Below are 16,294 nucleotides of genomic sequence, written 5' to 3' on the forward strand. Positions count from 1 at the left end.
TACTACTACTACTACTACTACTAATATTAGTACTATTATTATTATTATTATTATTATTATTATTATTATTATTATTATTATTATTGCTACTAATATTATTCTTGTTATTGTTGTTGTTGTTTATAATTTGTACAATTAACCTCCCTGTGGTTCGACCCCGATCTTGCCAGGTTATTTATTATTTCGACACTCTTGCACTTGGGAAAAGACATCAATCTTTTAGTCGTGCCAAGTTTTTGGCGTCGTTGCCGGGGAGGTAAGTTCCTGTATAAATTATAGTAGTTATTTTATTTTCACTTTTCTTGTATATAACTTTGTTTCTTTTCTCTTGTTTCTTCTTCTTTTGTTTTTTTTCCTTTTATTCTATTCCTACACGTGCATGAGAGTGTGGTCACATACATCAAGTGGTAGACTTTGTAGGGTATCCTCATCATTTTCAGAAAATATGGCCGAAGAAGTTAATCATTCACTTCATAATGAGAATAATGAGAATAACCGTGTTAGAACACTTAGAGATCATATAAATCCCACAAGAACAAGTGCACTATCATGCACAATTTTTCCTCTCGATGCATCTCATTTTAATTTTAAGTCAGGCATTATTCAACTTTTACCTTCTTTTCATGGCTTAGAATTGGAAAATCCATACTTGCATTTAAGGGAATTTAAGGAGGTCTACAACATATATAATAATTTAAATTATAGCATAAACACCATCAGATTAAAGCTTTTTCCTTTTTCATTAAAAGATAAAGCTAAAACATGGCTACAAAATTTAAGACTAGGATCCATTCGTGCTTGGGATGAAATGCAACAACAGTTTTTAAAGAAGTTTTTCCCATCTCACATAACAAACTCTTTCAAAAGACAAATCACCACTTTCACTCAAAAACCAGGAGAAACATTTTACCAATGTTGGGATAGGTATCGAGACTTGCTTAGTACTTGCCCTCATCATTGGGTACTCTAATGAGCTGGCAATTGTCCTGAAACAAGAAAATTGACAATATTAGCAAACCAAGGCATTGTAGAGATAGAAAGTAAAAATTCATCGGGAAAGTAGTCATCGATTGGTGTGATGTCAATTTTCAAATCTGTTGTCAATCTTGATAAGTGATCTGCGACAACATTTTCGCTGCCTTTCTTATCTTTGATTGTGATATCAAATTCTTGAAGTAACAAAATCCACAGCACCAATCTAGCCTTAAAATCTTTCTTAGAAAGAAGATATTTCAATGCTGCATGATCACTAAAAACAACAACAGGTGAGCCAACAAGATAAGATCTGAATTTTTCACATGCAAATACTATTGCAAGTAATTCTTTTTCAGTGGTGGTATAATTCATTTGAGCATTATTTAAAGTTTTACTTGCATAGTAAATTACATAAGGTTTCTTATCTTTTCTTTGTCCTAAAACAACACCTACAATATAATCACTAGCATCACACATTATTTCAAAAGGTAATGACCAATCGGGAGGTTGAATGATAGGAGCACAAGTAAGCAAGTTTTTAAGTTTAACAAAGGCTTCTTCACAATGTTCAGTCCATTCAAAAATAGTATCCTTTGTTAGATGCAATTATTCTCACAATTCAAAGGATTGCTTATTATGATTAACTATTGGAAGTGAAAGGATAAAGAAAAGGCTACGCTTAGAAAGGAGATGCCGATTCACTTCAAATTCGAACGCTGTTCAGTCATTGGGATATAACTAGAGCTATAGATCTTGGATTTTAGATTGATTTATATGACTAGAAAGATAAGAAATAGGCCTATAACTTTTATGGTATGGAAATACCTAAATCTATTGTTTTTAAATTTAAAGTTTGTCCACAAAAGAGAAGTCAGAATCTGTCTTCCAATCCAGCCCAAATACTACTCAGAGTTTTACCAATAACTGGAGTTCTAGAAGGCCAAATGACATGAAATATGATAGGTAGAAGGAAAAGACAATTTCTAACAACTTTCATAAGAAGACCTGCTCCAATTCTGATGGTAGAAATGACATTTCATCCAGACAAGAGCTTGAGGGTTATCCACCATGTCCACCAGCAGCACTGCTCTGTATTTTAGATATATCTCGACCTGTAGTGCTTCAAATGCTCTAACATTTGGTGGGTGGAAGGAGAAGATAATTTCCAACAACTTTGATGAAGAATACTTTTCCAAATTCGGATTGCATCAATGTCATTTCATCAAACCAAATGCTTAAGTGTTGCTGTCCACCAAGTCCATTCAATCAATAGTTGGCCAGTACATCAATTATCAAATGAATATTTCTAAATTTTAGCTTATAAAAAGAGGCATTTACCATTCATTTAGGTATTTTATTTTTCATATCAAGATCATGTTCTTGCTCTCTCCCTCTTTATATTTTTGTAATGCTTAAGTTTTGCTTTCATTAATCTCTTGTTCATGCTTTTCATTTCCTTTACTATACTTAGTTAACTTATATCATGTTTATGTTCTTATATTATTTATTTATGTTTTTTTTCTTCATAATGTCTAGCTAAGTTAATTATGTCAAGGTGAAAAAGTTTCACTAATGGTGTTACGATAAGTATAATATAAACTAAATATGGACTTTAGTGCTTATATCCTAAACAACTTGCTATTAACATGTCTTATTATTTTTTTCTTATTAATTCTTAATACCTTGCTTGTTAAATGGTTAATCTAGATTTTTGTTGTATAACACTTGATACATCAAATATTTGATCCTTTATAGTCTTCGACCGACATCGTTACTATGAGAGGAACTTGATTTGTTGTCAACATAAGTTAGCATCATGAATACTTGATGAAATTTATAAGTATGATGTTACGTAAATGAGATGATTAATATAATCATGTTGATAATTTATAAAGAGTTTATACTTTACTTATCTTTAATACTATTAATATATCCTCTAATCTTGACATTTGTTTTTATCATTATATAATCTTCACATTAATCTTACATCTCAAAGTTCTCTTTAACTCATCATTATTGTTGTTGTTGTTGTTATTTATAATTTATAATTTATATAGTTAACCTCCTCGTGGTTTGACCCCAGTCTTGTTGGGTTATTTATTACTTTGACACTCCTGCACTTAGGATAAGATATCAACCTATATGTCGCACGTGTGCAGCGTCGTGATGAAAACATCCACCTTGAAATACTTGTATTATCTAAAAAATATGGAAAAATGTTAGGAGACAAGGAATTCTTGTCTCTTATCAATGAAAAATTGGAATGAGAGTCGCCACCTAGTATTTTGGTCACTAGAAACCTTAACTGGTCTCAGAGATCGGGTACGGGGACTGGATGCATAAAGGGAAGGTATTAGCACCCCAAATACGCCCTACCTAAGGTAGACTACATTGTTTTATTGTTTGATAAAATCTAAGGTCTTTTATTGTTTTCTAGTTGTTGGTCCGTCTATGGTTTAAGAAACATTCTTTTCGGCAAGGAGGTACTTGTCTTATAGGGTAAAACCTAATCGTTCTAACGTTAACAAAAAAATTTAACATTCAGAATACGTCTTACGTATAAGGTCGTAACCTCATATATTAAAAGAAAACAAAATAATTCTTTTGGAATTTTTGAAATATTGGTTAGTTCTCGTGACTTTAATAAATTGGTTATTAAAGCCAAAATGCATGCTAAAACCTTTTTTTTTAAGATACAATATGATTTATTTTATTTTATTTTATTTTATTTTAGAGAGACTTGGCCGTATGCATGAAAATAAAATATTTTTTTATTTTTTATTTTTATGAAAATTGAGATTTTAATTCCAGGTTTGTATCTTTATAGTATAAAAATGCAAACCAATATTGATCAAAATGTAGTAAAAAATTTCAAAAAATCATATATTTTTTTAAGGATTTTTTTTGCTAGGCCCAATCCGGCCCATTGGCGAGGTTGAACCCAGCAAGCCTAGTTGAGTCACTAGCCTAAACCAGTGACCTGGCTAAACGACCTAAAGCACACGTGAATTCTTCATATGTGCATGAACTATGCGAAGGTAAGTAAATTACCTTCGCACAGTAACACACATCATTTTTCATAGAGGCAGAGAATGGAAGAGAAATAGACCTGGGTTTGGAGAAAGAAGGTTGATGGTTGTGCTGACCTACTCTGTTGGCTTCATAATTCTAGAGAAGGAAAAGCCTATAGTGATGCTGGCCTCCTCTACTGGTTCCCTAGTTCTAAAGAAAGTGAAGTTGATGGTGATGGTGGCTTCCTCTGTTATTTTCTTCGTTCTGGAGATTGGTTTTGGATAAAGGAGGTTGATGGTTGTGCTCACCCCTCTACTAGATTCGTGATTCTGGAGAAGGAAAAGCCTATGGTGATGCTGACCTCTTCTACTAGTTCCTTGGTTCTGAAGAAAGTGAAGCCAATGGTGATGGTGGCTTCCTCTGATATTTCTTTCATTCTAGAGACTGGTTTTGGAGAAAGGAGGCTGATGGCCTCTACTGGCTTCGTGATTCTGGAGAAGGAAAAGCCAATGGTGATGCTAGCCTCCTATTTTGTTTTCCCGTTGTCTTGTTGTTTTCTCCTCCTCAGATCCTCCCTCCTCTGTTTTTGCCCCTTTTTCTTTGTCCTCTGTTCGACTCCTCCTTTGGCTTTTATAGCTAGAGGACACAGGCACTTTTGATAAGCCAGCATGTATCACGATGGCGAGGGATGTCGGCCGCGATATGCACCCCTTGATTTGGAAATAACTTCATTATCGCTGCTAACGTCTCCTTCCTTTATTGTAACAGATTAACAGTTGTTGAAGACAGTGAATAACGCTTCAATGGAAACGGTGCCGCTTGGGTTCTTTTGATTTGGTCATTGAATTTTTAACAATTTTGTAATCAAACCCCCAAAAAAATTGTAATTGGATTCCTTAATTTTGGTGCCTTTTCAGATTTAGTCCTTGGTTTCGGATTTGTCAATTTAGTCCCTAATTGGCCATCAAACTTTAATAATTATGCAATTAAATCCCTGAATTGGCCAAATCAACTCTTTAAAATTATAATTGGATCCCGGAACTTTAATTTCTTCCAATAAAAGCCTAAATTGGCTTAGAAATCAATTGTTCTTGCAATCAAACCCTCTATAAATTCAATTAAATCTTAGATAAAATTTGATTGAGTTCATAAACATCTGATTTTGAATATAATTTTTCAAAAATTGAATTTTCTTTGTCAACAAGACTCTCATCAATTAACGATAAACTATCAAATTTCAACCTTTTACGATTTTGAAACTCCTCAACCAATTTTGGCTATTTTTCAACATTCTAGCATCCTTTTCTTGCTCTTATTATTATTATTATTATTTTGGATTTCTTCTGAATAATATATATATATATATTATTTTTATTTATTTTTGTGTGGGAACCAAAAAATGGGTAACAAGAGATGCCTCTTCTTTACAATGCTTATAAAGTAGGAACATCATCAATGTCTTGCATAGTAAGCTTGTAAAGAAAAAGAAAATGATCTCATTATCTTAGGCGACCTACCCCTTTTTTTGAAGAAAATTGGTTTATTTTCACAAGCGACTTGCCCATACACTCTCATGGTCTATTTTCACAATCGACCTCTCATATATTTTCATCCTGGTCTATTTTCATGGGTGACTAGCCCAACACTCACACGATCTATTTTCATGGGCGACCTGCCCTCACACTCACATTGGTCTATTTTCACGAGAGATATATCCACAAATGTTCATCCTAGTTTATTTTCAGGCGCGACCAACTCACACACTCACACAGTCTATTTTCATGGGCGACCTGCCCTCACACTCATATTAGTTTATTTTCACGGGCAACCTACCTACACATGTTTATCCTGGTCTATTTTCATGGGTGATTGGCCCACACACTTATAAGGTCTATTTTTATGAGCGGCCTACCCTTAGATCGGTCTATTTTCACAGGCAACCTATCTATAAATGTTTATCCTAGTCTATTTTCAGGGGCTACTGACTCACCCACTCATATTGGTCTATTTTCAGGAGCGACCTCCCACATATTTTCATCCTAGTCGATTTTCAGGGGCAACTGGCCTACATACTTACATGGTCTATTTTCATGGGTGACCTGCCCTCACACTCAGATTGGTCTATTTCAACAAGTGACCGACCTATATATGTTCATCCTAGTCTATTTTCATGGGCGACTTGTCCTCACACTCAGATTGATCTATTTTCATAGGCAACCTACCCACATATGTTCATCCTTATCTATTTTCAAGGGTGACCGGCCCATACATTCACATAATCTATTTTCATAGGCAACCTACCCTTACATTCACATTGTCTATTTTATGGGTGACTTGCCCTTTTGATTGGGTTTACTTAAGATCCCATCTTGTAATTTAGAACCAAAATATAGGTATAGCTTGACTAAGCTAAGACCTCTTCCAGCAATCCCCTTTACAAAAACCTGTGTTTTTTTTATGGCAGGGTTTGAACTTTCTTTTTTTGTTATAAGAATTTCTATTTTTTTCTTTTTTTAGCTGGACTTTTGTGAGGATTTTCCTGTAGGAATAAAAAATGTCTATGCAATGCTTTGAGGTTAAATGTCATGCATGCATCCTTACCTGGCTTTGAAACATAGGTCCCTTCCATCTTGTAGAACTCTTTATTGGCACGACCTTGTCCATGTGTTTAAAATCATGTGCTAGGATCTGTCTCTCACACTATCCTTCTTAACCATCCTATCTCAAAGAGAAAATTCCCAACCCTTTTTAGTGACCCCTTTCAAAATGCATGATCTGTCATTGCTTTTTATCATGCTCTTTATCAATGTTTTAATTTGTCTCTTCTCAAATTAAAGGTTTTTTTTTTTAGCACAAAAATCCTTCCAAAAAAAAAAATCTTTAAAAGTCTTGGCTTTGTTCATGACAACTGAAACTTTCTACATATGCATTAAAAACTCTTTTAAGCAATTCCCAGAAAGGTTTTATCAGTTTCTAAAATGTGGTTTCGACTTTAAATCGGACTTTCTCTAAGGTAATCTTCTGTTTGATCTTTTTGAAAGGTTTCAAATATCTTCTTTGAGAAGATTGTGTAGAAAAAAAGACCGTCTCATATTAACATTTTTCTTACACAGATAGAAAAAATAAATTATCACTCATTTATCATGTCAAATGAATCATAAGACCAATACCTGTCAAACCAGGTTATATGCGCTTGATTAGAAAGGACTTCTAAAGGCTTGTAATGTCAATTATAATTGTGGGTTATGAAAGAAAAAGGATGCTTTAAGGCTCAAAAAGTGTTTAAAGGTTTAAAAACTTAGGACCACTCTTCTTTTGTCTCTTATTCTTGTGAAGCTGTCTCGTAGCCTGTTGACACGACCAAAAGATTATCAATGATGTTTTGGGCAGATAAAAAAAGATAAGGATTATTACCAAGTCAAGAGTTGGTTACCCACTCATCAATTAGTCATCAAATCATCAATTCTTAATTTTGACCTATAAAAAGGAGGCATTTGGCATGCATTTAGGCATCTTCATCTCCAAATCAAGATCATGCTTTTGCTTTCTCTCTTTGTATTGTTTAAGTTTTGTTTTCATTAATATCTTGTTCATGCCTTTCATTTCCTTTTCTTTACTTAGTTAACTTTTATCTTATTTATGTTCTTATTATGTTTATTTATTATTCTTTCTTTCATTATGTTTAGTTAAGTTTATTATATCAAGGTGAAAAGGTTATACTAATGGTGTAAGAATAAGTATAGTGTAAACTTAACATGGATTTTAATGTTTGATACTAACATGTTTTATATTTGTTATCTTGTTCACTCTTTAATACTTTGCTTGTTAAATGATTAATCTAGATTTATGTTGTATAACACTTGGTACAACAAATGCTTGACACTTTTATAGCCCATACTGTATGGTATAACCGACACCTAAGTTATGAAAGGAACTTGATTTGTTGTTAATATAAGTTATAATCATGAATGTCTGATGAGATTTACAAGTATTAGCATTAGTCGAATAAGATAACTAATGTAATGATGTTAATAATTTATAATCTGATTGAAACATCCTTTGTGTGTAGTTTTCAATTGAATAATAAGAGTTTATACTATACTTGTTTGGCATACCATTAATGGATCTTCTAACCTTGACATTTGTTGTTATCATTGTTTAATCATTACGTTAATCTTCCATCTTAAAGTTCTCATCAACTTCTTCTTCTTCTTTTTTATTATTATTATTATTACTACTACTATTGCTGCTACTGCTGCTGCTACTATTATTATTGTTGTTGTTGTTGTTGTTACTTTTGTTGTTGTATTATTGTTATCTATAATTTATACAATTAAACTCCTTGTGGTTCGAGCTCAGTCTTGCCGAGTTATTTATTACTTCGACACTCCTGCACTTGGAAGAAGACATCAATCTTTTGGTCATGTCATGATACTTAGACTTAAGATCACTAACTTAGATGATAAAAATATAAATAATTCTTAGACTTGAAATCACTAAATTATTTTATATATAAAAAAAATATTATGATTTGATCCTATTATACGTTGTCTTAATCAAGAGTAACAAATGAGCTCATATTGAGTATAGAAAGAACTATAGAAAGGTTAATCACCATAATTTGATTAATTAAGAGAGGGTTCATTGCCCTATATAAATTAAAAAAAAATGTTCTATATGTTCTCATATAGTATTGATTTTAAATTTTTGCGCAAGATGAAATGAGATTTGAAAAGAGTTTTAAATCTTATTCAAAGAATCAATTATTATGGTGTTAAGAACAAACATGATTTGACAAAGTAGACACACTATATGCTATAATGTCTAAATAATAATATTAATGATTAATAAATAATAATTACACTAAGAAATTGATTACTAAAAAGTTAAATCAGATTACTTATAACTTTCTTAATATTTAAGGAATCATGACAAAGTGAGAGATATTGTATATGGTCTTTAAATATATATATCAATCAATTATTGAATTGATAATAATAAATTTATCTAATTTATTTAATCCTATTTTTTTTATAATTATGATTTATATTTGGGCCAACTTATTAGAAACCTAATAGATTATATGGATAAGATCTATTGACAAAAAATTAAAATAGAATAGTTAATCAAGTGTGTTTTGTTTGTAAAAAAGTTTTAGAAATTAATGACTAGAGTGTAATTTACATAGGAAATTATAATTCTAGATATAGAAAAATTAAGTTGAGACTTAATTGAATAAATTTTTAAAATTATCCTAAAATAGTAAATCTGATATTCTACAAGCGAAAAATTGATATTTTTTTATTTATAAGGTTTTTTAGGCTTTCTTATAAATAGAATGTTGTGCCTTTTACTTTTTGTGTATAAACTACATAAGTTACAAAATACCTGAAAAACATAAAATAAAAGAATCAACACTCAAAGATATAACAATCTCTCTTTCTTAAAAAGGTTTATGATATTTTTCAATGATGGTTCGTATAGATTATTATTAGAGGTCGGATGCTTGGATGATTTATGGTTTGTAACAACTTAGCCTCGAAACAGTTATTTAAAGTCAAGAAGAATATCTAATCTTTAGGTAATCTTTATATAAACCCTAAGCAATTCTAGATTTGTCTAACAAAATCTTTAAATCTTAAAAAAAAAAATTTAAAGTTAGCATTTATACTACACATATGCGCATGTATTCTAGAAAACCTAACAATTATTACATTACATTGCAATAATGTTTAGTTTTTTCATTCTAACAATCCATAATAATTACAATTTTTTTTTAATTGCAACCTTAGGTTTAATTTCATTATCAATTTGTCAAAATTTGTTAAGAAAAGAATTAATTCAACAAAAATAGATCAAATTTTTACCAAGAAAACACAAAAACCTTAGTAATTCTTTTTTTTTTTTTCTGGCTAAGATTACTAACCCAAAGTCATATTTTATCTTTTAATGATGACTTTTTCATTTGAATATTGGAATAGTTAAATTTTTAATTAAGGTATGTTTGGTGTTATGATTGAATTATTGTTTTGTTATTTGTTTTTCATTTAAATTAATTTTTTTGATTTTTTTAATATGTTAATATTAAAAATATATATTATTTTAATATATTTTTAAATTAAAAATAATTTAAAACATAATTTATATTACACTTCTAAACAATCATTCAATCTAATTTCAAAATCAACTTAAGTTATCTCTAAGTTAGCCTATTTAATAATATTGCTTTAAATCTCATTAATTCATCAACCATTAATTTAATTAATTTTTTAAGAAAACCAAAATATACCTCAAAAATATTCTTAAAAATATTATCATGGTACACTCAAACTATTTTTATATTAAGTTTATAATTAATAATTAAATTTTTTTGAGTAAGTACATCAAATGACTTCATTTTTTTTTATCAAAAATATATAATTTGGATATAAATTTAGATGAAAAGCTTTTATAGTATGAAAATCCTTAATCGAGAATTTCTAAAAATTTTAGGATAAAATTGTATAAGGGTAAAGTTGAGAATATTTGGATAATATTTTTGAGATTTACGGTAATTAAAAAAAATCCCTTTTCTTTAATACCAATATAAATAGCACAGCTTTTATGCTGAATACTTTTATTTTTTCATTTTAATTTCAACTCCCTTTCTTGCGCTTTTCTACCTGCATATCTTTATAACCGGGAGTTCTTAACGCAACCTCCCCAACAGATAGATCATCTTCAGGAATTCGATTGCCTTGTAATTCCTCAACTTTTTTTTTTGTTAATTAAACTAAGATGACCCGTCATTGTTAATTACAATTATGTTGAATGATTTGTATGTGGATCGATCTATGTTTGGCTACGATTTTCATCTGTTACTTTAGTTAGTTAATTAATTAATTAATGCTAAAACGGTTTTCTATAGTTTTGATTCTGTGTAAATTAAAGAAAAAAAATTTATGGGTACTTATAAATTTTGGAATTGCCATGGTTGGAAGTCCACTTATATGTGTGTTGTTAATTTATTTATGGGAAATGATAAATCCATGGATTATATTTCGGAAAATATTATGAATTTTCTTTTCAATTCTGGTCTTAGTTTCTGCTGTACTTTGTTGGATTTTCTTTATTTTGGTATGGTAATCGCACTTATAGGAATTATGCTAGTTCCATTGTTGCTTCTGGTCTCGTTTGGTTTTGGTTTTGGTTTTGAAACCCTCACTACCTTTAACTTCCATCCCCGGGAAAAATTCTCAATTCCTCAGCATATCACTAAGATTTATGTGGAATTTTACTGTTTTAGATAATTAATGGGGTTGGTGCATTTCATTTATCTAGAAACATCATGTGGGATTGTCAAGTGATGGTGTAAGCTGGAATTTCTGTGCTTGATTATATATACTGAAAATAGCAACACTAAGTCTCCGCCTTTTCTATTGATGAATCGATATTGGACAAGATTAAGGTAGTAGTGGATGGACTTTTCTTCTTTTGATAATGCCATTTTATCCTTATACTGGCTGACATGTTCATTTAGTTCAGGGATTTTATGCCAACATTGGAGTTCATAATGTTTACAGGGTTTTTTTTTTTTTTTTCCCCTCTCTGTGTTGAAGTGTTTTGATCATCTCCATTGATATGTCATCAGAACTGCGTGTTTTTCCTTGTATCTGGGATCAAGGATTTTTATTAGATAGAAATTTAAATCCAAGAATTACCATATTCTGACATATGCATTTCATTCTTATTTAAATTGTTTCTATCCAAAACTCTTCTTGAAGCTTTCCTGTTCTTATACATGCTTGTTCCTTTTCTTCTCTAGTGACTCATGAAACCTTCATTGAGCTTTTTGATTATGAGCTCATTTATTCTTTTCTGGCATTCTACAGGTTTTGTGACTAATCATAACTTAGTGGCTTGAGAAGTAATTAGTGTAAGTTATTGAAGGTTGTATCAAGCCTTTAGGAGTAAGGATTACTGAAATAATTATGGCGCCCATTGGAGCTTTGTAGAGGGCTTGCCTTGTGTTTAAGTATGTAGTTTTCAATTTGTTATACAACTGGGCACTCAGAAGCTTCCAGTGGGTAATTTCAGTACAGTACCTTCTTATGGTAAGTATAAAATGCAGTTGAACTTGCTTTTGTAAGTTTAAGCCTTGCCTTCTCATTACAGAGATATATTTTTCTAATGTAGATTTTTATTTTCTTTTAGATTATATTCGTTGAACTGTTACATGCCAACCAGTTTTTAAGGTTCCTTGCTTACAAGATTTATGAAAAAAATAAAGTTATATTATGGAGAGTGCTTAGTTTTTTGGTTCATGAAAAAAATGATAGGAGTAACACAAATTATACTTAAATGTCATTCCACAGAGTAATCTCTTTATGTAAATGGTTAAGCAGACATCATTTACTTCTAAACCTAAGTCTTAGTGGGAGAGAGGTTTCATTTATTTTTCCGCAATGAAATTAGAGAATTTATTATGTGGAACTTTGGAGTTGAATACCGTTATCTGATATAACCATTTTTAGCTGTTTGGATAGAAGCCATCAAAGATATGAGCTTTTACATGCCAGTTTATTTCTCAAAAAAATAAAAAAAGAGAAAGAGAACTTGTAGAAGACATTCCACAATTCTGATGCGATATTTATACATGACTGTTTTATTGAAAGAATTAGTAGAGATCTTAACTACTCTACTTGAACTACCAGTCAAATTATCTGCTTTCTTGGATATGGAAGCCAAACTTTGTTGTGTGGGCATGGATGTTTTCTTACTCTCGTGTGTTCCATATAACTCCAAGAATTATTGTTTTCAAACAATAACGTTCTTCTTTTGGGAGGATAAAACTGTCTGGTTATATCCCTTGAAGCTGTGGTTATTTTTTGGAGTCATATGTTCTTTTTGGCATCTTATGGGAAATTCCATCTGCTGTGTTGTGGATTCCATAATTGTATTCTCTTCATGAAATATGATGTTGGGAGTTTATCGTCCTATTTCTGATTGTATGGCACTTGGTTTAGAATTCAGAATTTGCCATACTTGGTGTCTGCATTCAGAAACCCTTTTCCAGGTTATATCAAGTTTTTTGTTGGTTGGTCAGCAATCAAATAAGGTATGCATGCGATGTAAGGAGGTTAAAATAGACAAGCAGCAGTAAGATAAAGGATAGTCTAAGAAACAATCATGTCTCTGAGATGTTAGAAAAGCTAATTGTGGACAAGGTAGAGGAAAGCATGCATGAGATGCATGGGCTTCGAAATGAAGAATAGAAATATGCTTTAGTTTTGCAAAAAAAAAAAGAAAAAAAAAAAAAACAGACTCCAAACAGAAATAATGTGCTCAAGTGGACTTCTGGCAATGGGAATAGGTGACTGGTGTCCAAAGACTATATCAAGTTTTGTTTGTTTTTGAATGTTGTGACCAATAGTATAGCTGCCAAATTTTAGTTTTTTTTTTTAAAAAACTTTTAGATGCACTGTTATTGGACTTCAATTGCCAAATATAATTTACAAGTTGGCAAACATTATTCCAATCAGTTCCTGTTTCCTTTTCGTCTAAAATTGTGGTTATATCTAAGATACGATTCTACTGTAAAGACAAATAAAGAAGATAGGGAAAAAGTTTTTTTTTTTTTTTTTACTTTTTGGAATGGAAGTTGAGTTGCTTTTGGTTTTCCCTTTTAACGACTTTCACTTCTTGAAGGCATATTGGGTGTTCTCTGATCTACCAGTAGTGCTTTTGCTAATTGTTTTCTTGAGTGATACAAGTGAAATATCGCCTAGGTACATTAGCACGATGATGTAATTAGTTAGTGGGAAAGTTATTAGTTCTTCTGTCAATATTATTGGTATGTTAATTTTTACTGCTCCATTTTCATTATTATTGGTGTCTGATGAGTTCAAGTGTTGAGTAACTTATTACAGTGAATTCAAGATGGCTGCTTTGAAACGAAGACTTAATACTGATTCAGATATTCATGCCCTGCACAAAGAATTGGATGAGGTATCATGTCCTATCTGCTTGGAGTGTCCTCATAATGCTGTTCTACTCCTGTGCAGCTCAAATGAGAAGGGCTGCAAATCTTACATTTGTGATACGAGTTACAGGCACTCAAATTGCCTGGACCAGTTCAAAAAATCCAGAGGCAATTCTAGGTGCAATGCTACCTTGCAAAGTTCAATACCCATCAACTCAGTTAGTTCTAGTACCACTACTGATGCAAGCGTGACTTTGAGAACTCATGCCATTGATGGTAATGAAAATCACAGTCTAAATGAGATCAGCAATGACACTTTTGTTAGACTGCCTGAAGAACTAGTAGATTCTGAGTCTGTTCAGGAAAGGATTGAACATGAAGGGGTTAATGCAAACTCACCAGAGTTAAGTTTGAGTCCTGGTTGCCCTTTATGCCGAGGAACCATATTAGGCTGGGAGGTGGTAGATGAGGCTAGAAAATATCTGAACTTGAAGAAGCGAAGTTGCTCCCGGGAATCTTGCTCATTCTCTGGAAACTACCAAGACTTGCGCAGACATGCCAGGAGGGTTCACCCAACTATCCGGCCCTGTGACATTGATCCATCTAGGGAACAAGCTTGGAGATACCTTGAGCACCAGAGAGAATATGGTGATATTGTCAGTGCTGTCCATTCAGCTATGCCAGGTGCTGTTGTGATTGGTGATTACATGATTGAAAATGGAGATAGATTATCAGTTGAAAGGGAAAGCAGGACAAATGAAGTAAATGCACCATGGTGGACTACTTTCTTTTTTTTCCAGATGATTGGTTCAATTGATGGTGCAGCTGAACCAAGGACCTGGTCAAGGGCTTGGACCAGGCATCGCCAATCTGCTGAAACTTTAGCTGACCGCCGGTTCCTTTGGGGTGAGAATTTGTTGGGTCTACATGACAATGATGATGACGATGGTTATTTGCATGTACTAGGCAATGCTGGTGAAGATGGATCTCCAATCCCAAGAAGGCGCCGGCGTTTGACTCGGTCAAGGTCCAATGATCATTCATGAGAAGCGATGACATATTTCTGGTAAATCTCCAGTTTGTTGACAATTTTGATATCTACTGGAATTGTGTCACTGGTTGCCTTCAGCTGACACAATTGGTATGCCGTACTGTTCCAGTAACGTGCAGAAAACTGTCTTTTAATGCATGCAGCGCCATTTGTTGATTAAGAATCAGAATTTTGGAAACCTGCTAGTGGAGTGATGGTTAAGCTGGAAAAGCTTGTTCAACAATTCATAAATTTGAGTTGGATTCTGCGCAGTCACCTTCGATGGTATATTTCTATTTGATTTAGAATTGGATTTCATGCTTTGTAATAAATATGATGGATTGTTCTTGCATTGTATAAAACACGTGGATTGTTTCATCTCCCGCTCTCTCTCTCAGTATCATACATTTTTTCGTTTGATGTTGCTTGCTGGTTTTAAACAAATGGGTATTGTTGCCCTTTTTCTTGGTTTCACCTGTTTGATTTTAAAAATATTTAAATATTTTTATTTTTTATTTATTTTAAATTAATATATTTTTAGTATTTGTAAATTATTTTGATGTATTGATATTAAAAATAATTTTTAAAAAATAAAAAAATTATTAATATATATTTTAACACAAAAAATTATTTAAAAAACAATCATAATTTTATTTCCAAAAACAAACTATGGCGTTGCATCTCAAGGATAGCAGCCTATAGGGTTGTTTTCTTCTTTCTTTAAATATAAATAATTTTGTGTTGCAAGGGTTGTTTTCTTCTTTCTTTTTTCCCTGTGGTTTTGTGGGTGCGTGCGGTATGTGATGAGAATTATTACAACCGATGTAATGAAGCCCGTGACCATTCTTCTCAGACATAAAAGAGGAGATTATCGGATTATGATTAGCGCCGCTCACGGTATCAAAATAAGAGTTCATGGTTTCTATCATCAGACCTTGGAAAATTTCCTCTTTAGTTTTTCATCTCCATTTCCCCCCTTCCTTTCGTCTCCATCCAAACAAAATAAGCTGATCGATGCTTTCAATGACAACCCTAGATTTTCAGGAAAAACCTCCCACTTCCTCCCTCTCTCTCTCATTTTCGATCTATCCGAACACGCACCCACACGCTATATAGCTTGTGTCTGCTGCAACTTTGGTGTCGGATGAAATTTTGCACGCTCAGTTAAAAGAACCTGCAACAAAAGGGAAGCTGTAAAAACAAACTGTAAACCACAGGAGATGAGGCCAGCACATCTGATATGGGAACCAGGAACCAAAAATAGCGTAACTACAATCAGAGACGGCGTGGAGAGACCAGATCCAAGAATGAAAAGT

The 16,294-nt window shown here is 32.2% G+C and overlaps 1 protein-coding gene across 6 annotated transcripts; it reads left to right on the forward strand.

The window, feature by feature from the left end:
- The first annotated feature begins 10,601 nt into the window (after nt 1-10,601).
- LOC105112838 (uncharacterized) lies at nt 10,602-15,401 on the forward strand. 6 transcript variants are annotated; one of them, XM_011008700.1, is made up of 4 exons: nt 10,602-10,726; nt 11,859-12,080; nt 13,875-15,014; nt 15,109-15,399. In XM_011008700.1, the coding sequence occupies exon 3, from the start codon at nt 13,906-13,908 to the stop codon at nt 14,992-14,994; it is 1,089 nt and encodes a 362-aa protein (XP_011007002.1). In that variant the 5' UTR covers nt 10,602-10,726; nt 11,859-12,080; nt 13,875-13,905; the 3' UTR covers nt 14,995-15,014; nt 15,109-15,399. The 6 variants fall into 6 exon arrangements, with proteins under 6 accessions (XP_011007002.1, XP_011007004.1, XP_011007003.1 ...); XM_011008702.1 differs by having other exon boundaries at nt 15,143-15,399; XM_011008701.1 differs by having other exon boundaries at nt 10,602-10,749; nt 13,875-15,401.
- Nucleotides 15,402-16,294: the final 893 nt, after the last annotated feature.

This window comes from Populus euphratica, unplaced genomic scaffold (assembly GCF_000495115.2).
Source record: "Populus euphratica unplaced genomic scaffold, PopEup_1.0 scaffold370.1, whole genome shotgun sequence".
Taxonomy (NCBI): domain Eukaryota; kingdom Viridiplantae; phylum Streptophyta; class Magnoliopsida; order Malpighiales; family Salicaceae; genus Populus; species Populus euphratica.

Excerpts from the sequence above, each read along its gene's own strand:
- LOC105112838 (XM_011008701.1), top strand. The coding sequence starts at position 13,906 with ATGGCTGCTTTGAAACGAAGACTTAATACTGATTCAGATATTCATGCC.